This window comes from Diospyros lotus, chromosome 8 (assembly GCF_014633365.1).
Source record: "Diospyros lotus cultivar Yz01 chromosome 8, ASM1463336v1, whole genome shotgun sequence".
NCBI lineage: Eukaryota > Viridiplantae > Streptophyta > Magnoliopsida > Ericales > Ebenaceae > Diospyros > Diospyros lotus.
In genome coordinates, this window is record NC_068345.1 from 30,815,413 (window position 1) to 30,843,368 (window position 27,956).

Below are 27,956 nucleotides of genomic sequence, written 5' to 3' on the forward strand. Positions count from 1 at the left end.
ATTTGGAATCCAGTCTTCCACTAGATAAAAGTTTCACTTCCACGCGAGAGAGAGGCAAATAGACTTGAGTTAGTTTGGCTAAGTCTAAGTGACTTGATCGCTTATAAATTATAATTTTTAAATTATTTAACTTATTTAATTAAACTGTTTGATTTGTTATAAGAGTGTTTAATCTACCTAACTTAAATATTCTTACATCAGCATTTTGTAAAAGCTAGTTAAGGATAACTTTTGTAAAATATTGTTACAAAATAAATTGTGTCGACAAGAGATTTTATCATATTATCATGTATTTTGATAATTTTCAATCATGCCTTTTTCTTCATCTTCTTTAACCTTTGCCTCCAGTCGCCCTCAGTGTCCACCCATCTCTTTCTCGTTGCCATCCTCACCCCAATTGGCCACCGCCTTCAGATTCATCGTCACCATTGGCTGCTACTATCTCCAGCTTTCATTACTCGTGTTTGCCATTTTCATCGTTGTGATTGTCTTTTTGGATGTATATATGTATGTATATATATATATAACATATATAATTTAAGAATATATATGTAATATATATTTAGCACGTATATATATTGTATTATTATTTTTTTAAGAATTATACATAATTTTGATATAGTTTTATCAATACATATTATTTTATAATTTATTTTTATTACAAATTATTATTTTTATATTTTTTATTTATATTATTAAATAAAATATTTATTTGTATCTTTTTATTAAGTATCGATAACTTATCAACTATTTCAAATTAAATACATAATTATTAATTGATAGTTTAAAAATATATTTATTTAAATACATTATCAACTTAAATATTATTTAATTTAAATATTATAAATAATTTAAACACTATTCAATTTAAATGTGATAACCAACTTAAACACTGTTAAACTTAAAAAGTTGAAAAAAAAAAAAAAAAACAGCCACACTACCTCTGAGAGCCAGAGAGGAGTCGGACATGCTTAAAAGTTAAAAAACAAAAAACAGCTACACTACCTCAATTGGGAGGCCCGAGAGCCAGAGAGGAGTCGGATATGGCTCACATATTACGGCCGGTGATTCGGTGGCCGCGATGGCAGCATAGCCGCTGCTTGCGCGCAGCGCTTCACGATCTACTCCGCTCTTCTTCAGAAATCGCTGCTGATACTCCTGGCATCCAACGTCCATCATTGGCAGCCGCCTATTCATCTAAGCGAGACATTCATTTCCGTTCGCGCGGCCTCAGACTGCCCAACGCTCCGGCGCCATCCGATTTTAGGGAAACCGAAAGCGACGACTCGGATCCCGATGCAAAGAAGAGCCGGAATCAGAAGAAGCGCGAGGCTCGGCGCTGCGTTCGGTGGGGAATGGAGCTTGCTTCCTTCTCCAGTCCTCAAATCAAACGCATTCTCAAGTATTACACGTTCGGCCCCTGGTGTTCTTCGGAATAGATACAGAATGTTCGATGAGAACTTTCGAATTGTGTGTGCGTAACTTTCTTGTTGTTTATTGCGTTGCAGAGCTGCTTCGCTGGAGCGAGACGTGTACGACGCTATCATGCTAGTGAAGGTTGTTGTTGTAGTTATTATTATTTTTCTTGTGATTCTTGTTGCCTTACGGTGACAGGTTTTATTTCAGTATTTGAGTGATATTAGTTGGTGTATTTGTGAATAGATGGTGTGTGTTTGTTTGCTGCAGAGATTAGGTCGTGACGTCCGAGAAGGAAAGCGAAGGCAGTTCAATTACATAGGTATGCGACATTATATTACAATTACAAACAGCGTCGTCTCCTGACAAATGAAATTGTTGGAAAGAGCTCCATATTTATTTTCATATTCCCTAGATTTCCATGAATGGGTGAATTTCCTCGTGAACTCAATTCGTGAAATCTGTGTGAACGTCGGGGTACTAGTGGATCTCGTCAGTCATGGTATCAATGGATGATAGGTTTGTCATATCATGCCACCGCTTGTCTTAGAGTTGGGAGTTCATTGTTCACAATATGTACCTCTGCATTCCTAAATAAGGACGCAACTATACTAGTACAACTGGTCCACTGCTACTTCTTCTATGATGGAGCTCATCTGTGATTACCGGTTCACTCATCAGAGGAAAATAAAATTTGTTTTGCAGGTTAAGCAAAATTAGGCGAATGAAGGGCAATAAGTTTACAATATGTTAGTTTTTAAATGGCAAGTAGCTTTGCCAATCTTGATAGCACTTAATCTTACTTTTCAATGGTTAGAAACACTGTTTTATCCAACCCGGTATAAAATAGTTTAGGATGAAATTTAATTAATGACTAGTAAATGAACATCTTTTGTGCTTCTGAATGTTGTGAATGGGAATTTTGTGAGGTTCAATTTAGTGACTCTTTGCTGGGAATCTTATTGATATGTTTTATCCTAGTATGCTATTTGCATGGCAATTTCATGTCCATACGGAATTAAGTTAGCACTGCAAATTACTGTTAGGAAGACTGCTAAGGGAAGTAGAGCCTGAATTGATGGATGGTTTGATTGAGGCTACAAAGGATGGTGATCAAAGCAAGTTTCAGGCATTATCTGGCTTAGAAAATTGGGTGGTTGGAGATGACGAGGAAGAAGTAGAAGAAGCCTATTATGATGATGAAGACGAGGTATGCTATATGATATATTTATTTGTACAAGTTGATGAATTTTGGATTCTAACTTCTTAAATTTGTGGTTGATATATTTTCTCTTATGGCATTGATGGTGTTATGCATTTTCTTACTAAGTAATTTTATTAAGATCTCAAGTTTCTTTAGGGTACATTTGTTTGGAGGATTAGAATTTGTAAGAGTAGAAGTATCATGTGATAAAATGTGGGATTAAATGAGATTATGGACCATAGGATTAGATGGGATTGTGAATGTTACTTTTATGTGATTACCAAGACCAAACATGGGGATTGGGAAGGTGTGTGGGATTGGTGATCCAACCTTCCCCCCCGAGGAAACCTAATGCTGCAAAAGAGACAATTTGAGCTTATAAAGGCTTAGACTTGTTTATTTAGAAGGCTGTAACTAAATAGGCTGTAGAAATTTAATTCTAAATAAACAAGTCTGAGTCATGTACCTTCAGCATAAGTGATTTTAATTCCTCAAACTTTGACTAATACACCCGCACCAATTCTTCCAGTGTCAGCTTGTTAAATTCTTCGACAACATCCATCAAACCTTTGTCTCTAAATCTTCCGCATAGGTTTTTTGCAAATTTTGTCCATTGACAACCATCCCTGTCTTGAATCCAACCTTGAAACTAGGTGTCTCCCATGTCATTAAGGTAAGCAAAGGCCAATGTGACCCTCTATTGTTTTGAAATGTTGTGCACACTAAACATTCTCTCGCACCTTCCATGCACCACCTAGGTTTTTGTTCATCAAATACTAGGATTTCCATTTTAGGTAGGGGCAGACACGACTGGAATTGGGTAGTCTGCACCCCTTGTCTCCTTCCTTCAAAAGTTTCCTTGCCAGCTGGTTCTTCTTCAGTTTCAGGATTCCTAATAGGCTCGTGAATCGTCCCACTTCCGGTTAATATTGGTTTCGATCTCTCCCTAGGAGGAAATTCGGGAGAGAGACTTATTTGGTTTTGTCTTGCAAACATTAGCATGAACTGTTGCAGTTGTTCCCGCATTTGGTTATTTTGTTCCCTCATTTGGCTTTCAATATCGTTCTTCAACCTTTCAACTGCACTGTCCAGCTTCTTTTCCACCCTTGATTCTATGGCTGTCTCCATGGATCCCATCCAATTTTGCAGTTCTGCCATCGTTGCAACTACTTGCTGCAGTTCCAACTCCATTTGCTTCATTTTGGTACCTTCTGCCATTGGAAAGGAAGATTCTTGCGAGATTGCTGGCCTAGGACTTGCTTTGATACCAAAATGTCAGATCATTAGATCTGACAGGAAGTTCTCATTGATTTGGTGAGAATCCGGTTTAGAAATTAGAGGGAAATCAAAAGCTTTTTTTGATTAATTTCTTCTATGCCTTTACACTGAATGCAATCAATAATTATATACTGATTGTGGCTAGTATTTGGCTCCAAAAGGACCTCCACTTTCTAAAGTTGTAGCTTTCAAAATTTTGCAACTCTCTAACTTCCTTTTAGAATAATGACCTTTCATTTGCCCATTCCTACTACCTTAAAATATATTCCCCTTAGTTATTATGTACATGATAGATAAAAGCACTTGTTCCCTCTCCATTGTCTCATTTTTTAGTCAGCGTTACCTGATCCAATGTAGGTAATTCAACAACTTCTTCAAGTCCTGGTAACTGAGGGTCCATGCCTTCACGAAAAACAAACTTACAATCTTCAAACTCCAAGGTTGGCGTAGTCGCCTCCTCTCCCATCTTCACAACCTCTTCTCTTTCCTCATCTTCAGTAGAGAGACCTCCTCAAGTGGAGTATCTTTTACTTTCTGATTGCTGGTGTACAACAAAGGCTCACTTTTAGTTGATTTTTCCTCCAGTGGAAGCTCAATAGCTTCTTCAACAATTACCATTCATTTCTTGTCATCCTGAATTGCCTGATCCAATTCAGGTTTTTCCCTCATTCTTTGTAGCTACCATTCCTATTCTTAGGATCTCATCAACCTCATACATCGCATAAGCTGCATGAATGCTATCTTCATCGCAATCCTTCTCTTCCAATGCTACTTCATCAACTTCCTGCAAATATAAATTGTGATCCCCACTGATATCCTTGCCTGATCTCTCTTCCTTGCTGGAGTCTTTAGTTATAACTGGCTTGTCCTACTCCAATTCTTCCTTAGATTCCGGTGCGACATGATTTGCAGCCTTAGAAACTCCTTCAATCTATTGGTTGCTCTCAGTAGAACCGTTAGGCTGTAACCCATGTTTTCTAAAAATGGCTTCCAAGGCGAGTTCTTGCAACCTTGCTTTCTCGGCTGCTTGTTTCATAGTTGTAGGCATCATCGTCCCTGTTTGTTGCAACTTAATTAAAGAAATTATAGCTTCTAAGTTCATAGATTATAGCTTCTAAAACTTAGAATAAGTTGTAAACTTGTTTGTTACAACTTCTCAGAAGTTGTAGTTAAACAATTGTGGTGTTTGATACCATAATCTGTAAAATAACTTATTTTTGTATAATTGTCCATAATACCCTTAATAATTATAGAATGATAATTTAAAAATTAATTAGTGTATATGTATAAGTTTCAAGTATTATAAAAAAATTAATTAGTGTATAGAGAGAAAGGGAGATGGCGAGAGAGAAGAGGAGATTTGAAAATGGAGATGGTGGTGGAGAAGAGAGACCATTGATTGCGTGGACAGAAGAGTAATTCTTTATTAAAAATAGGGGCAAAATTGTCAAAAAAATGTAACTATTTAATTAGAAGTTGTAGAAACTGGGATACCCCAGCTTTGAAAAAGCTAGCTTCTACCATTTCTAAAATCTAGTAGAAGCTATAAGCTAGAATTCTAAAAGTTAAAAACAAACATTATATACCCACTTTTTTGAAGCTAGAAGCTAAAAGTTACAGCTTTTAAGCTGCAACAAACAAGTCCATCATCTTGACCATTGACCTTAGTTCGTCCTTCACACCACTAATAAAACTTGATACAAAATAGTGTTCCGTCAGGGTTGGCTGAGTGCTCCACATTAGGGAACTTAGCTCCTCAAATCTAACCTGATAATTCGTCACCGATCCCTCTTACCTTAATTTGTTAAACTCCTTAGTCACATTAATCATGTTCTTTCCCCCAAATCAGTCATATAAATTTCCAGTAAAATTAGTCCGCCTAGCCTCCCCTTCCTTAGGCATTGGGGTGTGATGGGGGAGTGTGAGAAGATGATCCTCTTACTTGAATTTCCGATTCCAAGGCCAGTAGCTCCTCTGCCTCTTGTAAGACATAGGTCATAGGGAGGTGTCATGACCCAAGGAACAATAGAAAGGCATCATTGTAATAGGGTTGCAATAGTTTGTTAGGATATTTTTCTCGTTTTGTCTTTTCCCTTTTGTATTGTAGCCTAGGTGGTTAGAGAGCTTTGTTTGGTAGCTAAATGAGGCTATACATATATTGCCTCAGCTATAGGAAGTAGGCATGATGAAAATGAATTGAAAACTCTATTTCTCTCTAATATTTCTCCCTTTTTCTGTCTTTCTCGGTGATCTCCTCCCTTATCTCTTGCTGTTCTCTCCCTCCCAATTGATTTCTCCCCCAAGTTCTTCTCTTAATATTCTCGATCTTCCTCTCATACCCTAGCTCATCCCCAAGGTTCATGACAAATGGTATTAGAGCTGTACCATCCTCGGTTGTGATTCTGTTGCAGCTTTGATTTGAAGGCGAATCCGAATGGGGCTCAACGGTGTGCTACTCATTTGGATCAGAAGGTGATTCCGACCAGAGCCAACCGTTCCTCAGTTGTAAATTCAATCGTTCTTGTAAGTGAGTTGGCTGATTTTTGTCGCCCGTAATTTTCGTTGCCGATTCATAGCGGAGCTAGCAACCTTTGTTAATCTCAACAGAGTTGACAGTTTGGGCAGCCGAACAGAGGTGGGTCGACTGGCGAGCACACCGGAGGCGATGCGAACGGACGGTCATTCATGAGAGGCGACAGTCTGTCGAAGTTGACGTGGACCAACAGGCGCTCGTGACTGTAGCGGACGAAGAGTGCGGGTGTCCTGAGGCAATTTCAAGTCCATCGGAGGTTGACACAGACGACTAGGAGGTCGTGACTGGGAAGGGGTGACACGGTTTGGTCGAGCAATTGGAGGTTGATATGGACGGCCAAGAGATCGCGACTGGTGCAGGAGTTCCAAGCGATCACGATTGTGCAGTGGGTTTCTAGCGATCTTGGTTTGGGCGAAGAAGTGGGTGTCGTGACCACTGTCAAATTACAGTTGGTGATTGGGCAGAGTTAGGGGAAGGAAGCTTTGATGCATCGTGGGTTAGGCTGTCATTGGCAAGAAGTTTGTGATTGGTATTGATCGTGACTGGAGCGGACAGACAGTGAAGCATCCGACCGGTGCATTGCTGGTGCTGCGACTAACTTGCCATAAGCTAAAGTGGATTCAAGGCCAGGTGATTGTGAACTGGACGGCGTCACAAAGAGGGGCAACTTGTAGGAGGTTGATTAAATCTTTGGCCATTGAATTGGATCTGGACGAATCTAGGTAGAATCGTTTAAATTTTGAAGCAACTTGAAGCAGTGCAGGAGACGGGTGATTTTTGGAAAATTGATTTCGATGCCTGGGATGATAGATGGTTGTTGTAGCACTGAGGTTTGGAGTTCGAGAGGCAGACTTCATCAGCAAGCTAACCAAGTGAATTCTGATCCGTTTAGACTATTACCAGCCAACATGGTTAATTTCCAAGCAAGAGAACAACCCTCAGTTTGGACGTGTGAATTTGGGAGGCAAAGCAAGGTGGACAGAGTTCCAGTTTCTTGGCATGTGGCTGGTTTTGCCCGTGAAAGTTCTACCAAGATAGATAATATAAATGTGAGACTGTGGGAGACTCAATTGTAGCAGAAGAATGCTGCATCTTCAGTGGGGTGTCCTTTTCGGGAAGCTAGGGGAGGCAGTTCACACATGAGGCAATTAGAGCCTCGATGGCAGCAAGAGAAGGCTGCATTTTCAGTGGTAACAACAAGAATCATGATCATTTTATCCAGAAGAATCAAGCAAAGGAAAGGTTGAATAAGGAGCCTAGCCGAATTGACAAAAAACCCAATAGCGGGATACATGAAGCGTGCAAGGAATTCGGACATATGTTACATGAACAATTGCAAGAATTTGCAATGATACTTACTAAGAAGTATCATTACAACTTTCCCGTTGAATTCTTCGAGGATTATCATGGGAGTCTTAACAAAGGGGACTTTCTTAAAATGGAGTAGTCAAAAAAGGAGTACCTTGATGTAGGTAGCGGAATTGACAAGGAAGATGGCTGTAACAATAATGCTGGCATCGACATCAGGGGCTTGGTCCAGGGTGTTTGGACAAAAGGAGCATTAAAGGAACACACCGATCCCCTTGGAAAAGAAGTTCTTGATAAGGTTGTTCCAAATGATAATCATGGAAGTCCTAAACTAGAGCTGAATGGTGCAACCAGTTAGATGACAGGGATAACAGGAGGCAACAAGGAGTTTCTGGAATTGGAGAGAAATTCTGCTGCTGAGTATGAAGGCAAGTCGACAATTTGCCATTGCTGCATTTCCTGGATGTTGCTGGAAGTTTTGCAGTAAAATATGGCAATGGGCTGGATGGAAATGAAATTACGGCAGATAGGAATACTTGCTTACCTATGGAAGTTCTGGGGCAACTTAAGCTTGGGATTGATCTTGGGCACTTAAGAACAAGGAAGAGAAGAGGCCTAGAAGGAGAAAGAAAGAAATGAAGATAAATCAGCTAGAAAAGGTGGGAATTGGATGAAGAAACGGCTACTTGTTGCAAGTTGTTGGGGACAAGAACTCTCTCAAGAAGGGGGGAATTGTCATGACCTAAGGAACAATAGAAGGGCATCATTGTAATAGGGTTGCAATAGTTTGTTGGGATATTTTCCTCCTTTTGTCTTTTCCCTTTTGTCTTGTAGCTTAGGTGGTTAGAGAGTTTTGTTTGGTAGCTAAATGAACCTATATATATATTACCTCAGCTATAGGAAGTAGGCATGATGAAAATGAATTGAAAACTCTATTTCTCTCTAATGTTTCTCTCTCTTTCTCTCTCTCGGTGATCTCCTCCCTTATCTCTTGCTGTTCTCTCCCTCCCAATTGATTTCTCCCCCAAGTTCTTCTCTTAATATTCTCGATCTTCCTCTCATACCCTAGCTCATCCCCAAGGTTCATGACAGGAGGGTGCCATGGTTTGGCAGAATTGGATCGGCTACTGCCCAGGAAGGAAAATCCGGTAATAACTGGAGTTGAGGTAGCAAAGACAACATGTTGAACATGCTATGGATCCGCTGGCCATGTTGCTCTATTGTCTTCTGATGCCTCTCCAAGTCTCTCTGCACTCCTCCTTGAGTGACGGCTAGATCCTCCCGTATGTTTTCTTTGTTGAGAGACAAAAACTCTCTCAAGGAAGAGGGAATTGTCATGACCCCAAGGAATCCCTAAGGATATAATAGTAATATGTATTATATGTTTTTCTTTTGGTTGTACTTTCTGTTATAATTGTTAGTACCTTCAGTTGTAAGTCTATAAATAGGTTGGAGCAGTTAGGGGATGGGATGTTTTGAAATGATAATTGAATTAAGCCATTTCCCTCTCATCAATTTTCTCTCAATTTCTCTCTGACCTCTCTCTTTCTTTGTAATTCTTTCCCCAATTCTTGTTGTATTTTCCCCATTTTCAGTCTAATTTCCCTCAATTTCTTCTAAATTCCTATTCAAACCCTAGGGTCGTGACATTCATAAAATTAGCATGTTTAATATATATTTAAAAATTGAATAATAAAAATAATATGACCAAAAGATCCTCTATTGTAAACGACACATTATCTCCGAATAGGCCCCAAATGAGCCTATAAAGAGCCACAAACTAGCCTATAAACAAGCCTACAATTGAGCACTTAAGCAAGTTTGTTCACTAGTTGAACACCCTCAAGTTCAAGCTCGAGTCATTCACTAATTGAGGTTAAAAACTAAGCTCAAATTTGTTTATTTAACTAAATAATAGAGCCCAGCTTCAAGCTATGATGCAATGGATAGCGAGTGTGTAAAGAAACATACGAAAGAAACCCTTGAAAACAAGCTTCAATGGTCGAAGCTTGGCGCTTTCAAAGAGGCGCACAACTGAACCTGTTTTGCGGGAAAAAAACCCGAATAGGCTGCTGTAATTGAATTGATAAAAAGTTGACTACAAACCCTAGTTTCTAAGCATATATATATATATATGTATAGTGTTTAGCTAATCCATCTAATACTTGTAAATAAAATCCAACTAGAATTCTAATAGAAGTAAAACCTTAACAAACATGAAATAGAATTAACATTCTAAAACATATGAAGTATTAAAATTCTAAAAACTTATGAAGTTTCGGCCCTATGGAATTCCCCCCCCCCCCCCCCCCAATGGACTGTTTCACTACTGGTTGGGTTGTCCTGAATTGCCCAGTTTAGGTCGGGTTGGCCATGGGCTGGGTCTTCAAATAGGAACAATGACCGTATCAAACTGCTTGCAAGGAGCTCTATTCATTTACAACCCTACCCCCATCTAATCCCTAAAGCCCCTATATTTTGTAAAATAAAGGTGGTTATTTGTTAAAGTACATTAGTTTCTATTCAAATGAGCATCAATAATTGATTGTTGTTGGAGACTAAATCGATCTTGGGAGGTAGAACATTTAGTTGTAAATATGCAATATGTGTGTTTACATGTTTAATGTGTTGTGATTTGAAAACTTGGAAAAGATGATTATACAAAAGAGAGAAAAAATCAAGTAGAGTGAATAAATAGATTTAAGTGGTTTGACAATATTGCCTTCATGGATAGGAGAATAGCAATTAAATTTTATTAATAAAAAATTGAATTACAAGTGAGGCATATATTATGGACAAAAAACTAATTGCTTTAATTATCTTAGAATCACAAAAATATATTATAGCATGTGCTTCTAACTTGATCTGTTATAGGCCCTGGCAATAATCATTTAATTTTCCTGCTTGGTTAGTGTGCCTTAGAGGGTGAGCCATATGTCTTGACCTTGGAACTCACCAAGCCAACCGTATTGGTCTTAACTCAGAGTTACACCCTTGGTAATGGCTAAGTTATCCTTCTCTTTGGACCACTCCCATCTTAGGACCTTTTTCTGAAAACTCTATTGAAGATGGAATGTACAATTGAGGGGAACACCCCAATTATAGCCTTTTGATTCGTGTCCAAAAGACAAAAATAACTGTCATGACCCAAGGACATAGTAGTAATTAGATAATAAATGAATTTCTTTTAGTTGTATTGTAGTTGTAGTGGCCCACTACCGGATAGTCCCGCTAGCATAGGATATCCGAAAGGAGGTCATCACAAGTGTGATATAGAACAATAACATACAACACCATAATACTATCCTTAGATAAACTCAGCGGAAGCTAACATAAAGGTTTACAACATCTTAGACCATAGTCTAAACAAAATGAAATACAAGGGCACTAACAAATTTTACAACATAAAATTTTCTCACACTTGCCCTCATCACAAATGCTAACATAGACCATCTAATTTGGAAGGTTTCTGTACACTTCTAACCCTGGGCTTTAGCCCCACTGGGCTCTAGCCCCACTGGGCTCGCCCTCAACCACTGCTCTACTTGTACCTGGAATGACATGAGAGTAAACAAGGTGAGCCACAAGGCTCAGCAAGTGTATTTATAAAGCATGGAGATATAGAATCAAAGGTAGGGATAATCAAGATAGAATAAACAACTCTATGAGGAGATATTAATATAACGCGACTCATAAGTTCTCAGTTTACATTAATTTCCCATGCCGTGATTATTACATATATTATGCACTCGTTCCCATGCTCATGCATATGCACCAATAGTAGGGAATTTTTCTGCATAATTCTCAAGGCTCTCACGGCCTATATATATATATATATCCATTCATGAATATATATGCATCATGAAAATACATCAACAAATGATAACAATTTGAGCCACGCCTTCTGGGTTGATGGCCACCTCACCCGCGTCAAGCGCTCATAGGATATTCTTTCTCATCCACGGACTTAGCCGTCGCGCAAAATAATAGGTGCGCAAATCAGTATAATCATGCATCACATATGCATATCCCCATTTCATGTCAATCCTCAATGATTAAGAAAAATCTCAAATCATGCTTAGCATGCACAATTACATAAATTAAAGTGTGCACTATCTTATGATCACAGGGTAAATTTTAATACATTTATTGACTCATACTTATAGAAATGCCCAAACCAATATTTACGGTATATTTTTACCCCAATAATAATCGCAAGGAATCAAAATTTATACATGCAAGAAACACTAAATCTTGCATGACACTAGACCCTAATGAATAAATGTCATTCCTTGAGAAATGTAGGGTGACACAAAACCCTATTTAGATTTTTGCAATGTTCAACAAGAAAACGAATTAATATTGCAAGATTTATCGAAATAAGTAAAATAAAACCCTTTTATCCAACAATAAGGGTTATCAAGAATAATTCAAAAAACAATGGAAGAACTATACAAAAATCATAATTTTAAACGTAGGAATGATAGACTACATAGGAAGAGTTGAATAACAACATATTTCAGAAATTTCCAGATTTCAAGCATATTTTCAAAAATCCAATCTGGGCTCAATATTTGGTCAATTACCACAAAAGATATACCAAATCAAAGCCTAATGAGTATAGTTTCTGGAACATCAACTGGATTTGAAATCGGAAATAATCACAAGGAGATATTCCACAAAAACCGAAACAAGGCAGAATTTGTAACAGTAATTTACAGAATTCTACATAGAATTCAACAAGGTTGTTATGGGTACAAATCATAACCAAAAATTTCAAATCTTATACTGAATCGAAGCCTATGAAGTCTATTTTATAGAAAAAATAAATGGATCACAGTTTGGATATAATCACAGAGCATTATACCCCCAAAACCGAAGCAAGAACAGATTATTCAAAAATAGAGCAGAAAATTTCCAGATTCTGGGCAAGAATTTACAAGGATACTTTAGGCTCAAAACACAGCCAAAAATTCTAAAAAATTTACCAAATGAAGATTATCAAGTCTAGTTTATACAGAAACAAACGGATCTTGAATCGGATATAACCACAGAGAGTTATACCCTAAAGAGTACAACAAGGTCAGTTTACTCGAAAGCAGTAAAATTTCCAGATCTTAGCAGGGATTTACAAGGCTATAACATGATCAAATCTTAGTCAAAAAATTCGATTCTTGTGTCTAAAATGAATCTTAAGATGTCTAGTTTACAACCCAACAAATGGATCTCAATTTGGATATAAACACAAGGAGTTATAGACCAAAGAACATAACATGGTCAGTGAATCCGAGAATAAGAATTTAAGAGCAACAACTTAAAAATGAAGGAAACAAGCCTTCTAAGATGGAAACAAGGTTGAAGAACTTGCATTAAAAGATAATCAAGAGAAGAAGAACTTACACAATCATAAGGAGAAGAAGAAGAAGGAGATCTTGAATTTGAAACAAGAAGGAAGGGAACTTGCCTTAGATGGTTGCAAATCCAAAGAGATGAAGACACCCCTTGAAATTGAAAATTCCATAGTCTCCACTTAAAGCTTCAATGAAGAAGAACAATGGAGGAAGAAGAGACAATCGGGAGAGGGAGAAGAAGAAGGGAACAAGAAAGTAAGAAGAAGAAAAGGAGGGAAAAAAAATGTGGGAGACTTGTCTCCCAACTCCTTTCAATCCATCTCCCTTTTAATTTTCTCTAATTTGCCCTTCATACTAACACACACAATTCACATATCTCTTACCCATTTTGGTCATTTTACCATTTTCTTAATCTTTTTTTTCTTTTTAATTAAGATACCATTCTCTATGCCCATGGCCTAAGCCCAAGTCAAAATATATAGCCCAAGCCCAAGTCAAAATATATGGCCCAATCCAATTAAGGCCCAATGGACTTTTCTTGAGATTTGGGTTCAACCCAATTCATTTACACTTAAGATTTAATTATTTATCAATGGTCTAATTCAAATAAGGCCCAAACCCATTTAGCCCACAACTTTGAGACTTTTTCACACCAAATATTATTTTCATTAATTTACCCCCATTACCAACTCATATAATATTTTTAACAATTAATTAATAAAGGCAACAAGTCTAATGTGCAAACTAAAATACCCATAACACCTAGACCCACTAACGGGTCGTTACAGTAGTAGCCTTCAGCTGTATTGATTTGAATAATTGGCAGCCCTATTGGCGCCAAACCTAGCAATCAGATCAGTATATAAGGGTGATCCAATCTGATTCAAAAGAGAACAATATTATTGAATGAAAATCTGATTTCAAACTCTCCCTCAATTTCCCAGTCTTCCTTGGTTCTCCCTAATCTCTCTCTCACTGTTTTTGTTCTTCCCTAATTTTCTCCCATTTCTTTTGATCTATCTTCCCCAATTCCTTCCCATTATCTCTTAACCCTAGGTTGAACCCTAGGGACATGACAATACCATATTTATCCTTATCTACTAAGGGTCTATCTTTATTTACAAGGGTATCTTTACAAAGTACAAAGGCTCCCATCTTATCTGTAACCACTTGGATAGCCCTGCTATCTTATCTGCAACCACCTGGATAACATTGCTATTTATTGGAATGTTTATCTCCATCTTCCCCGCAACTTCCACCAATCATGTCATCTGCATGGTGATTATCTAGTAATGCCCTCTTGTGTCGTGTCATACAATCTGCCCAGTCACATCTTCGTGGTCGGCTATCTGCATCCTAGCAATATCATTACAGAACGTCTGTAACACTTCAAAATATTCTAAAAATATTTAGAGGCTTAAAGAAATAAAATCGGATTTAATTTTGAAAAAAAATTATTTGGCCAAGTGAGTGGGTCAAATGGCTTAAATATATATATATTTATATATATACATATATAAAATAATAAAGTATAAATATACATATAATAAAAATAAATACAAAGGAGAGTGGGAGCTTGGTAGGCTGCAGGCCCTGCCTAGCGTGAGGTCCCTTTTGTGAAAGGGGACCCATAGCCGGGGGGGGAGCACCAAGGGCTTGCCTTGGGCCCCCTTCCCTCTCTTGCACCGAGAAGCTCCTTTGCAACCAAGTCATCTCCTTTTGACTCCTTTCCCTTTTCTCTTTTCTCTCATGTGCATATAGGTTGATTTCACAAGAAAAGAAGGTTTCAAAAGACAAAAATCCATCATAATCCCTCAAGTTAATTGACTTCTTTATGAGGAAAATTAGGGGTCCTATAAATTGGGGCATGGTCTCCCACTTGAGGTTGAGGGAGTAGAAGTGTAAGAGAGGAGAGAAAATAGAGAAGAATAAAGAAGGAAGAGATAAAACTAGTGAAGGGAAGAAGAAGCTTGCCATCAAGATGACCAATGAGAGCTTGAGAAGATAGGAAGAGTGAGCAAAATCTTTTCCAAGAGGCCCCAAGGTGAGTTTCTCCCACCCACCTCCTCTTATTTTGTGGCCTTTTCATGTTGCATGAGAAATCACTTTTAGAAATGTACGATGCTTGGCTTTTCATTTGCATCCATGATTGTGTATGGTCATGCTATTTTCTTTTTGCGCCACTTAGGCCTGAGGTGACGTGGTTGAGGGATCTTCCAAGAGGCGCTTAGGGCACTAGTTGAGAGAGCTCTTGGAAGCATGCCGACATGGTCACAAGTGGCATCGTAGAGTAGAAACTTGTATTTTCTTTCATACACATTTTATATAAATGTTTTATTTTTGGGGGTTCCTCACTTAGAATGTTCATCTTCTAACTTGGGTTCATCCCCTAGAATGTTCAATTGTTCCTAGTGAGGCAAGTGGTTTGAAGGGAAAGGAAGTTCTTAAAGCATAAGTTTTGTAAGCTTTGTCATTTTAGTGGCATGTAATGTTTTGTAGATGCTATACATGTCTTTATGTGACGCACCAGAAGTATGGATAGGTTTTATTTTGCTGATATCAAGTGTATCAAACATGCTATACTTGTTGAACGAACAAAGTTTTCATTTAAGTCACCATTTTATTTTGGTGGGAATAGATGACTTTTATGGTCATATCTTGAGTTATAGTGACTTTTATGGTCATATCTTTAGAAATTTATGGTCATATCTTTAGAAATTTATGTTAGGTTTGTAAAGATTTTTTGTTGGGACATCCAAAAAGTCTTTTTTTTTTGTTCCTTTTGAATTCAATATTTTGAAATGAATAAAAAATTTGGACTCCTTAATATAAGTTATGAATAAAATTAGGTTTGATTTGTGAAAATGATTACACACACAAAGACCCTGTTTTGATAAATTGAATACAAGAGTTTAGGTGGAAAGGCTAGGCCATTGGAGGTAAACCTCCCCAAGTGTCGCTTAGGAGAATAATCTCTAGTGAATTTGAAAAAAATAAATAATAAAAAAGGAAGGTCAAGAGAATGAAGGTTTTGAAAGCAAGATGTAAATTGTGAGGGTATGTGAAAGGCCTTTATGGGAAATGTTAAAAAAAAAAAAATCTCTAAATTATGATGTGGAAACACAATCTAAAGAGAAAAATGTTTCATTTGGTATTAGAACGAACCTAAAGAAAAAGTTTGCTAGATGAGTAAAGTAACTCGATAGGTATCAAAATTTTAGTTGAAATTGCATGTGGATAATGCAATTTTTATTTTAAACTTCTGACATAGGTATTTGTTTGTATGATGAAAGGACCATGGTGCAAAATGGAGGGGGACTTGCACTTTTTGAAATCCACCTAAGAAATTACTAGGAAGAAGGCGTGGGGAAATATGGTGTAATGAAGTACAACGATCTCTTTAAGTGCCTAGAGAGGGTTGAAAGGGTCTATTGTCGGTGCCCTGTGTTTGTGTCACGGACCTGCTGTTATCTTTTAAATTTTTGCTTTTAGCATAGTTAATTTTCTGCTACATTGTAATTGCTTATTTCCGTTATTGTATTTCCATTCCAGCTAACAAACGGTTAGGTGTCAGGCCACGTGTAAGGCCTGAGGAAAAGACAAAAGAATCTGTTAGGAAAATGGATAAGGCAATAGGCTGTAACTGCTTGAGTGGGCAAGATTCCTACCCCATCGAGTGAGTATATTAACTCTTCCACCCTTTTGGGAGAGGATATTGAATGATTAGAACTTTTTCTCCATTACTCTCTCTCATATCTCTCTTCTTCTCCTCCCTATCTCGTAATTCTGCTTCTCCTCCCTATCTCTGTTTGCCCTTGAATCACACTGATTCAAGGTAATTCTCATTGTCCTCCGTGACAAATTGGTATCAGAGCTCGATTCCAGGCTAGGATTGTTGCTAGCTCATGGCGGAAGGAACCCGCATGAAAAACATGGAGGCTCAACTGCAATAGGTTAACTCGTCCATGACCGAGGTCTAGAGACGAGTAGACCAGCTCGAGCTGGGAAATGCTCGTAACCACGAGGCGATCATGTCGGTCGATCAAAAGTTGGATGGAGCATTGGTTCAATTGCGCGAAGAGATGGCTCAGACGAGGGAAGAACTGGGTAACCAGTTTCAGCAGTTCATGTTGATGTTCACACGACAAAACCTAGTCAGTTTGGCCCCCGACTTCCCTCCCCGAGATAGAACGGAACCTCTCTTACGTCACAATATGGGTCACATCAGGCCGTAACTCCTGATATGGGGAATGGTCAAGACGAGGGGGAAGGAATGATACAGGATAGGGGACGTGATGAGCAAGGACATCGCCCACAAGCAGGTTTCCCCATGCTCCGGATGGAGATACCTATTTTTGAAGGTGACAACCACCTTTGGTGGGTGCAGAAGTGCGAAAGAATGTTTGAATGGTACGACATACCAGAGGGTCGGAGAGTTGCCTTAGCAACTACCTACTTTGATGATGTCGTGGATGTATGGTACCAAGGCTGGTTTAGTGTGAGGGGTCAGCTTACGTGGGGAGAGTTCACTGAGAAGCTGTGTGAGAGATTTGGGGAACAAAGTATGATCGACATTATTGGAGAATTTAACAAACTTAGGCGAGTGGGTGAGCTGAAAACCTACTTGAAGAGATTCGAGGAGCTGCGATCTCTCATGAGTAGTCAAGACCTGCACCTGTCCAAAGCATACTTTGTGTCCAGTTTCTTGAGTGGTTTCAGCGATGATTTAAGACCAATGGTTAAGATGATCCAACCTCGGATGGTGGAAGAGAGTGCCAGGTTACAGGAGATGGTAGTGGAGGCATTGATGAAAAAACAGAGGCAGCAAACTAAAGTTATGACAACAGGGCCCTCCCACCAAGGGGGGAGAGGATTAGGCCGCGAGTGGGCAGGGGGCATTACTGGAAGTAGGCCCCCGGCGATGCCCTAACCAAGTGTTAGGCACAACGACCAGAGGAGACTGCCTGGCCTATGCTTCAGGTGTGAAGACAAGTATTTTTCAGGGCATCAATGTAAGCGCCAACTTCTCCTTTTAGAGGGCAACTCAGAAACACTGGAAGAAGAGGAAGGAGATAGAAGTGAAGAAGATGAGGAGTCTGGTAATGAGAATAATGGAGAGAGATCATTCCATGCATTGAAGGGAGTGACCGACAATAAGATAATCAAGGTGGAAGGGAGAGTGAAGGACAAAGGCTTGCTGGTCTTAATAGATAGCGGAAGCACCTATAGCTTCCTGGATGGGGAAACCGCTAGGAAGCTGAAGTGCCCACTCTCTAATACCCAGCCCCTTAGTGTGATAGTAGTGGATGGGGGCAAGATGCTGAGCAATTCAGCTTGTTATGGGTTTAAGTGGGAGATGCCAGGAGAAGGGTTCGAAGCGAATCTTAGACTGTTGCAATTGGAAGGCTATGACATGGTGCTTGGGGTGGATTGGATGAAAGGGATGAGTCCCATAAGTTTCAACTTCAATAGGATGGAAGTCTCCTTTGATAAAGGAGGAAAGAGGATGACATTAAAAGGAGGAAGAGAGACTGGGACATGCAAGCTGATAACTGGGAAGAGGTTGCATAAAGCCTTCAGGAATAATTGGAGCAAGCTGTCTTAATTATTTTCAATTGTAGCTGCGGACGAAGGATGGGAAAAGTTAGTGATGGGTGAACTAAACGTAGTTACTTGCAGCCCACATGGAAGAATTGACCAGGTATACTCTCAGCACCACCTTATTGATGAACTACTTATTGAATTTGGGGACTTATTTGCTGAACCCAACACCCTACCACCTTCCTGTAACCTGGGCTATTCCATCAATCTTAAGCCAAATTCCGAACCCATAAACATCAGGGCCTATAGATATTCGCCAACCCAAAAATCAGAAATCGAAAAAATGGTTAGGGAAATGCTGAACTAGTCCTTCATAAGGCCCAGTCATAGCCCATTCGCCTCACCAGTGCTATTAGTTAAAAAGAAAGACGGGGCCTGGCGCTTCTGTGTGGATTATCGCCAATTAAACACCATAACCATAAAAGACAAGTTCCCAATACCCCTAATAGAAGATCTCATGGATGAACTACACAATGCCACCATTTTTTCCAAGCTGGATCTTCGATCCGGTTACCATCAGATCAAGATGAAGCCTGAAGATACCCATAAAACTGCTTTTAGGACCCATCATGGACACTTCGAGTTCTTGGTGATGCCCTTTGGGCTCACCAATGCCCCAGCCACTTTTCAGTCTCTTATGAACCAAATTTTTGAACCATATTTGAGAACGTTTATACTAGTCTTCTTTGATGATATTCTTGTGTATAGTCCCTTTCTTGACCAGGATTTAAAGCACCTGAAAACTACCCTAGAGGTCCTCCGATCCAATCAGCTGTTCATCAAGAGGTCTAAGTGTTCTTTTGGCCAAAGCCAAGTGGAATATTTGGGTCATTTGATCTCAGGAGACGAGGTGACAATAGACCCGAGGAAGATCGAAGCTATGCTCAATTGGTCCAAACCTACAACACTGAAGGCATTAAGAGGATTCCTCGGTTTAACTGGCTATTACAGGAGGTTTGTAAAAGGTTATGGGGTGTTGAGTCGGCCACGAACATAACTATTGAAGAAGGGTAACTTCAAGTGGGGAAAGGAGGTCGAGGAGGCTTTCCAAAAGCTTAAGGAAGCAATGGGAATAGTTCCCACTCTAGGATTACTCGATTTCAATGAACCCTTCACATTGGAGACTGATGCATGTGGGGTAGGCATCGGTGCAGTTCTCCTACAGAAGGGTAGACCATTGGCATTTTTGAGCCAGGCCCTAAGCGCAAGGCATTTGGGATTAAGTATCCACGAAAAGGAGTTCTTAGCAGTGTTGATGGTGATGGAAAAATGGAAGCACTATCTAGAGGGCAATAGATTCATTATTAAAACAGATCATGAGAGTCTCAAGTTTCTATTACAGCAAAGATTACACACTCAACTGCAGAAAAGAGGGATGACTAAGCTGATGGGGCTCGATTATTCGATACAATATAGGAGGGGCAAAGAAAATGTGGCGGCTGATGCCTTATCAAGGCGCCAAGAAGAGGGCAGCACTTCAGCAATTACTGTGGTAGTGCTAGAATGGTGTCAAGAGGTTATTGACAGTTATGTTGAGGATGAGCGGGTGAAGAAGATGTTAGAAGAAGCGGTGGTGTTTCCAAGAAGGGCTGACGGCTACACCTTAACAGAAGGGCTGTTGAGATACAAGGGGAGGATTGTAATTGGGAATGGAGGAAACCTCAAACAGAAAATATTGCAAACTCTACATGAGTCACCAGCGGGTGGACATTCTGGTATTCAAAATACTTACCTGAGGGTTAAGCAGATATTCCAGTGGCCCAACTTGAGGAGTGATGTCAAGAAGTTTGTGTTAGCATGTGATATATGCAAGAGGTGCAAGCTGGAAAATGTGGCCTACCCAGGTCTCTTACAACCTCCGCTTATACCAGACAGAGCATGGACTAGCGTGGCCATGGACTTTGTTGAAGGAATGCCTAAGTCAGAAGGAAAAGACAGTGTTATAGTGGTGGTGGATAGGTTTACCAAATTCGCTCAATTTATTGGGTTAGCTCACCCTTACATGGCCAAGGAAGTGGCTCGGCTATTCATTGACAGGATTGTGTCCTAGTATGGAGTACCAGAAACCATTGTTTCAGATCGTGATAAAGTGTTTACAAGCCGTTTTTGGCAAAAGCTTATGGGATCAATGGGAATTCGGCTCAATATGTCAACAGCCTACCATCCACAAACGGATGGGTAGACGGAACGAGTTAATCAGGTGCTAGAAACCTACTTGAGATGTATGTGTATCATGCAGCTGAAGCACTTGCTTAGGTGGCTTCCCTTAGCCCAATGGTGGTATAATTCCACATACCACACAGCCTTAAAGATGCCCCCCTATGAGGCATTGTATGGGTTTAAACCCTCGCTGCTGCCAGCTATAGGAGGGCTGTTTACAGAGCTATTAGTGGATGACCACCTGCAATAGAGGAGGGAAGTGGTGCAACAACTAAAACAGGAGTTGGCCTCTACTAGGAACAGGATGAAACAATTCACGGATAGAAAGAGAAGTGACTAAGAGTTTGAGGTGGGTGAGCAAGTATACTTGCGGCTCAGGTACCAGCATTTGAAGTCCATCAGCCAGAAGCCCATCACTAAATTAAGCCCTAAGTACTTTGGCCCGTTCACCATAACAGACAAAATAGGCAAAGTGGCCTATAAGCTTCAGTTACCGGAAGGTACTAACATATACCCGGTTTTTCATGTATCTCTCCCTAAGAGATCCACCGGGACTGAACAAGTCAATTCAGCTTTGCCCGCACTACCTAAGGGGAAGGAGAAGGGTGATCAGAAGGAACCAGAGGCTATCATGGATAGAAGAGTGATTTACAACCAAGGGGTTCCCTTCATTCAAGTTTTGGTGAAATGGGGGCAAGAGGGTACTCATGATAACACTTGGGAGTATCTTCCAAGTTTATTGCAACGTTTCCCAAAAGCTGCAAGCCTCCTTAGCGTTTCTTGAGGACAAGAAACGTTTTAAGGGGGGGAAAGTTGTCACGGACCTGCTGTTATCTTTTAAATTTTTGCTTTTAGCATAGTTAATTTTCTGCTACATTGTAATTGCTTATTTCCGTTATTGTATTTCCATTCCAGCTAACAAACAGTTAGGTGTCAGGCCACGTGTAAGGCCTGAGGAAAAGATAAAAGAATCTGTTAGGGAAATGGATAAGGCAATAGGCTGTAGCCGCTTGAGTGGGCGAGATTCCTATCCCATCGAGTGAGTATATTAACTCTTCCACCCTTTTGGGAGAGGATATTGAATGATTAGAACTTTTTTTCCATTACTCTCTCTCATATCTCTCTTCTTCTCCTCCCTATCTCGTAATTCTGCTTCTCCTCCCTATCTCTGTTCGCCCTTGAATCACACTGATTCAAGGTAATTCTCGTTGTCCTCTGTGATAGTTTGTTGGAGAAAAAAGATTATAAATCGGGACTTATGGGTGGCTCTTCAAGGTATGCAGAGAGGAAAGCATAGGGACTTATGGGCGGCTCTTCAAGGTATGCATAGAGGAAAGCACAAGGACTTATGGGTGGCTCTTCAATAGAGTAAGTGAAGGAGTCGCAGAATATTGCAAGGACTTCACAAAAAAGGTAACTCGAAGTTCCCTAACATGTGGGGACTGTCACCCAGGGTGGATGAAAAAAGACGGGATCCAATGGGTTGGTTGACCAAGATTAAGGGGACTTTACCAGGTGAACCCTGAATCACCCTAGAACCCCAAGAAAGTGAATTAGATGAAAGGTATAGTGACCTTGATGAATTAGACAATATGGATGACCTCTAGGTGGTAGTGCCTAATTAGGTGGTTATCTTGATAGTTATGTATTCCTACGATTTTGAGGTTTTATATGTGGAAAACACAAATCATTCGGGTCTTGTAATCCAAATGAGTGATGTAACCTTTTGGGGAGATTAATGAAATATTACTTTATGGCTAAATGACATTGCAGTTGGCACGAATTGATATGATCATCATATTCATGTGGGAGTGTCCAGGCAAGATCACCAATATAGGGACGACGACCCATGTGGTAAGAGTTTTAAACTTTAAATTGCTTGTTGTTGCAATTTATTTTTTTAAAACTTTTGACTTAGGTTTTTGTGTTGTCCTTGATGATAGGATGTTGACCCCACAGGAGGCACGAGAGGAAATGATTCGGTACACTTACTCATGCCAGGACAAGAGTTTGATCGGGTGAAGGATGAGGGAGGAGGACACCATCCATGAATTTCTAGATGTCATGGACTAGGTAGTACGCCATTTTTTGCTAAACATGATAGTGCCCAGTGTTATTAAAGGCTCAAGGCACACTAAGGCGCAAAAGCGTGTTGGAGCCTAAGACGCAAGGTGCAAGACGAGGTGTGAGCCTGATAGAACTAGGCGCATGCTTACTAAAAAAAAAAAAGGAAAAATATATATCCTACTTGAAAAATAAGGAATATAATAAGTCTTAACTCCTAATGATATATTTACAAGTATGTTATCAAGGAAATTAAAAAATTCAACATATACTAATGAAAAAGAACAATAAAAAATGCCAAAAGATGTAATCTAAAAGTTTTTTAGTCAACTTAAATTAAATCTTAAAAAAATTTATAGGTCTTAAATCTTAATCAAGATTAACTAATTATGCATTTTAAATAATCTAAAAATCATCCTCATCATCAAGATCAAACATTTTTATATTTTCATCATTATAAGCACCATTTTTAATATCTTCTTCCACATCATCTACTCCTCTTATTGGATGATTTCTATGGTTTAAAAGTGTGATGATAGTTTCATACATTTTTTTGGTAGGTAATATATTAGACTTGAATTTGCATCTTTCTTTGTATAATGAAAACTCAGCCTCTGTGGTGTTTATAAATATTGATCACGTCAATAAAATGTTGATCATTGGATATTAAGTGTAGTTTGACTTTTTATTACTGGAATAATATAATCTTAAGTGTAGTTTCCCTTTTTGTCCACTTCTTGTCTCTGGAGATCATCGGTGATATATAGAAGCCTAAGAAAGATGGTTGCAAGTATGGGGGTGCTGTTTTGGTGACTTAATATTGCATTTTGTTATTGTATGCCTTGAATTTGTTCAATTCTCCCTATCCATCTTCATCTAGTTCAAATTCAATTGGAGCATTTAAAGTAGTAGCTTTTTTACTTATTGTCAAATTTGTAGTTGAAGCAATAAATTTAAACCCTAAATAGTAAAAAATTAAATAAAGTAACAAACAGTGAAATAAAACCTTGAAAAACAGCCCAAGGCGCCTTGGGACTTGCTGTGTCTTTTGGTCTACGCTCGCCCAGGGTGCGCCTTGAGCCTAAGCGTGCCTTTAATAACACTGATAGTGCCTAGCCAAGTAAACCTATAAGTGCAAGATGTCATTAGCCGAATTAGAGAAAGCTGCAGGCCGTTTGCCAAGGAGGTGTGACACTAGGGCTAGTACCAAAGCTACTTGGGATATATGATGAGACTTTGGGACCTTTTTTCTATTGGAGAGCTCGACTCATGTGATTATGCCTTATCACTCTAGTCGAGCTGTGGGTGACATCGATGATGGGAGGTCGAGGTATGGTTTCAAGCTAATAAAAGGACCTGCATTTAGGTGTCACGGGCAGAGCCTAGTGGTGAATCTTTTGGTAAGCTTTGAATTGGAAAGGGATGACGTTCACCATATATAGGTCACCAACTTGAAATTGTACCAAGCATCTCTTCTAGTCAGCACATTTTTACTTCCTTGTCAAGGAATGCCTTGGTCTCGTTTGCCTTCTCTTGCTAAGATCTTGCCATAAAATGGGCTTTCGGGCTACAATCTCTGTATTGGTTTTCTATTGTTGGTGGGGTCATAGGTTGTTGATCGATCGCAATCTCAAATGGGCTCTTCCTTGTAGACTCACTCCTCTGAGGGTTATAAGAGAATTAAGCCACGTCCAACAACCTGGGTCTAATAATGCTGGTTTGCATTGACATAGTGTCAAAGATAGCACTCCAAGAGGCTATTCACCTATTATGTTTGGGCATCGGTTTGGGGGTGAAAATTCATGGAGAAGTGTATGCTGAGCCCAAGAGTTTGAATAACTCGTCCATAGTTGTCTAGATGAATTGCAAATCCTGATTGTTGATGATGGTCTATGGCAAGCCCTAATATTTGCCACATGTTAGAAAATAGTAGGGTCATCTCTTTGGCTTTACAATTGGACGATGCTAGGATGATGGTGTCGTATTTGGAAAAATGATCCACCACCGCTAGAATGGACCCACATCCCTCAACCTTTGGTAGAGCTGAGATAAAATCCAAGGAGACACTTTCCCAAGGCCGATTTGGGATGAGCAACGACTCCAGTAAGTCCCCAAGGAATTGGTGTTCGGGTTTGTCCTACTAGCACACCAAATAGGTCTTCACATATAACTCCACCTTGTCTCGCATTTGGGGCAAAAATAGGACCTCTCCAACAAGGCTTAAGTCCTTCTCTGTCTTGGGTATCTTGCCCATTGTGTATCATGGTACTCTTTAATGAGGTTCCGTTGTAGGTGGCCCTACTTTGGAACATGGATTCAATGCCTCTTAGTGTAGAGTATGCCATCCTCTTCCTAGAAACGCCTTATCTTCTTCTCTTGAGCCAAATCTATTAATAGTTTGGCCACAGGGTCCTAGCCCATGCCTGTGCAGATACTTTCCAAGAGATCCCCTTGCACCAAGTTGATAGGCACCAGCTTTGCCTTCTGGCTTAGTGCATTTGGCATGATGTTGTGTGACTAAGTTTGTACTCTAGGTCATAGTCAACTCCACAGGAAGTCTTACCATCGGCACTACTTCGGAGACAACTTCTTTTGCGTTTGAAAGTAGCTGGTGGCTACATTATCGATTAGGATTCAAAAGTGGGAACCTAACAGGTAATGTTGCCATGGTCGCAAGCATTAACCCATTGCAGACATCTCCTTTTCTTGAACGGTGTAGCATCTCTCAACCTTGTTCAACTTCCGATTCTCAAAGGTAACAAGATGTTCGCCTTGCATTAGTACTCCACCAGTTGCAAAGTTTAAGGTGTTTGTTTGTACTTTGAAGGGTTGATTGTTATTAGGTAGGTCAAGGACAGGCTCCTGCACGACTACTGCCTTCAAGGTATCGAATGCCTCTTGGCATGCCTCCATCCACTCCCATGCCTTCACTTTTTTTAGGAGGTTTGTTAAAGGGGCTGCTTTTGCCGATTCAAGGAAAGAGCAAAGGGCCGATAGTAGCTGTTAGTTGGTTGGCTGGGGTTAAGAGGTTAGTTAGTTAGGCTAACTGTACAACAACTCATTCCTTACTATTACGTTAGTTAGGTTGCTATTATATTGATATAGGATCTATATAAAAAGACTTGCTACTGTGAGAATGTATCAAGGAAGAATAATAAGCTCTTTCTTTCTCATTGCTGTCTCTCCCTCCCTCTTGTTCTCTATTTTTCCCTCTTTTTGATTCTATCTGTTCTTTCTCCCCTCCTCATTCTATCTGTTCTCCCTACATAAATTTATTTTTCTTGGAATTTTGCTTGAATTCCTTCAATTGTCCAACCACAACTTGAGGGCTTGACACTATTGAACAGAGATGTATTGGCTTTGTAATTGGTATTGTGTCAATATTAGAAATGTGAGGAGATATAATGATATATGTATTAGAATTATTAGTATAATTAGATATATTGCATATTGTTGTATGTTTAATTAGGCTAAGCCCATAGGTTAAGCTCGTAAGTTATTAGGCTCGTTGTGCCTATTATAAATAACACATTAAGAGACTAATCTCGTAGGTTTTTCTCTCATAATTATTTTCTTACATGGTATCAGAGCCATCGGTGAGAAAAACCCTAGCCATCGTTGTGTATCTTTTTCCAACGGCCTTCAAACCCTAGTTTTCTCTCTTCACAGTCACTGTTCATGCCGGAACATCATTGTCTGGTTGTCGTTTGCTAGAACCGACCCCACCCTAGGGTTCGCCGTCTTCAGGTTGAGTTGCTGCTGGAAAATCGCAGCCGTCGAAGCTCCCACGCGCCCCTGCCATGCACAGCCGTCCACCCCCACGCGCCGGCGCCTGAAGGCGTGTCCGCCGGCCGTTTTCTCCCAGCTTCTCCAGATCAGCTCACCTTCCTTCCCTAGGCCTATTCCCAGTGTCAAATCCTCGCTATGTTTGACCTCAGTGACGCAGTTTCTGTTGGTGTTACTCCCGCAACTACACCTGTTGCCCCTGCTGCCTCTCAGTCCTTTACTGTCTCCAATCTTGGAACAACCAATATCACCACTGTCAAGTTGATAGGGTCTGCCAGGGCAGCCTCCGTCAAAATGTTGTTCAAAGGGTAAGGCCAAGCCGATCATCTTACCACAAAGGCTGAAAGTGTGCCAGAAGTCAATCGGGCTAGATGGGAACAAGTTGATGCCCAGTTATGCAGCCTCCTATGGCAGTCTATTGATCCATCCATCATGCAGCTCTTTCGCCCATTTGAAACCTGTGTTGACGTGTGGAAGGAAGCTGAAGAATGTTGTACGAATGACATCCAATATTTGTACACTGTGGTATCTAATGTCAAGAATCTTAAGCAAGAGTCGTCCATGGAATCTTATTTGGGACAGGTTTGGGTTGTCATGCAAGAATTTGATGCTATTCTTCCCATTACTACGACCAAGACCGAACAGGTTGCTCAAAGAGAGAAGTTTTTTATGGTTATTGCTCTTTCCGATCTAAAACTAGAATTTGACGCCATTAGGCATCAAATCTTGACAAGCTCCACTAATCCTACCATGAAGGACTCTTTTAGAAGGTTGCTAAACATTACCGGTGCACATGGTATGTCCTTTTCTTCTCATGTTGTTCCTTCAGCCGAATCTTCAGCTCTTGTGTCTTAGGCTTCTCACTCAGGAGGAAATAAAGGCTGTAATAATAATCGGCCACGTCCACAGTGCACCTTTTGTAAGAAATTGGGTCATCTTGAGGACAGGTGTTGGAAGAAACATGGTCGGCCAGCTGCTCCGCCTAGATTATCTACCAGTGCAGCTCATGCATTCTAGAGTGATCCTAGTTCTGCCCAATCTGCACCGGGTTCACAATTGATACCTATGTTTGCAGCTGAGTATGATGTCTTTTTGAAGTTTCAGGCGACCTAGCAATCTCATCCTGGTAATCCGTTGCTAAAAGCCCATCTCTTGGTCCTTGGATTATAGATTCTGGCGCTACTGATCATATGTGTGGTAATGAACTTATTTTCTCTTCATTTACTTATTCTGATACCTTGCCTACAGGTACCCT

The 27,956-nt window shown here is 39.9% G+C and overlaps 1 protein-coding gene across 4 annotated transcripts in view; it reads left to right on the plus strand.

The window, feature by feature from the left end:
- Positions 1 to 992: 992 nt before the first annotated feature.
- Positions 993 to 27,956, plus strand: part of LOC127808310 (uncharacterized) — a 33,679-nt gene continuing 6,715 nt past the window's right edge. For 3 of the 4 annotated variants that reach the window (XM_052346796.1, XM_052346798.1, XM_052346797.1), the window contains exons 1-4: positions 993 to 1,402; positions 1,509 to 1,557; positions 1,687 to 1,738; positions 2,463 to 2,626. In XM_052346796.1, the coding sequence (XP_052202756.1) occupies positions 1,044 to 1,402; positions 1,509 to 1,557; positions 1,687 to 1,738; positions 2,463 to 2,626 (624 nt within the window). In that variant the 5' untranslated portion in view covers positions 993 to 1,043. Of the gene's footprint in view, positions 1,403 to 1,508; positions 1,558 to 1,686; positions 1,739 to 2,462; positions 2,627 to 22,624; positions 22,706 to 22,794; positions 22,925 to 27,956 lie in introns of all 4 variants that reach the window. The other variant, XM_052346799.1, reaches the window with a different exon arrangement.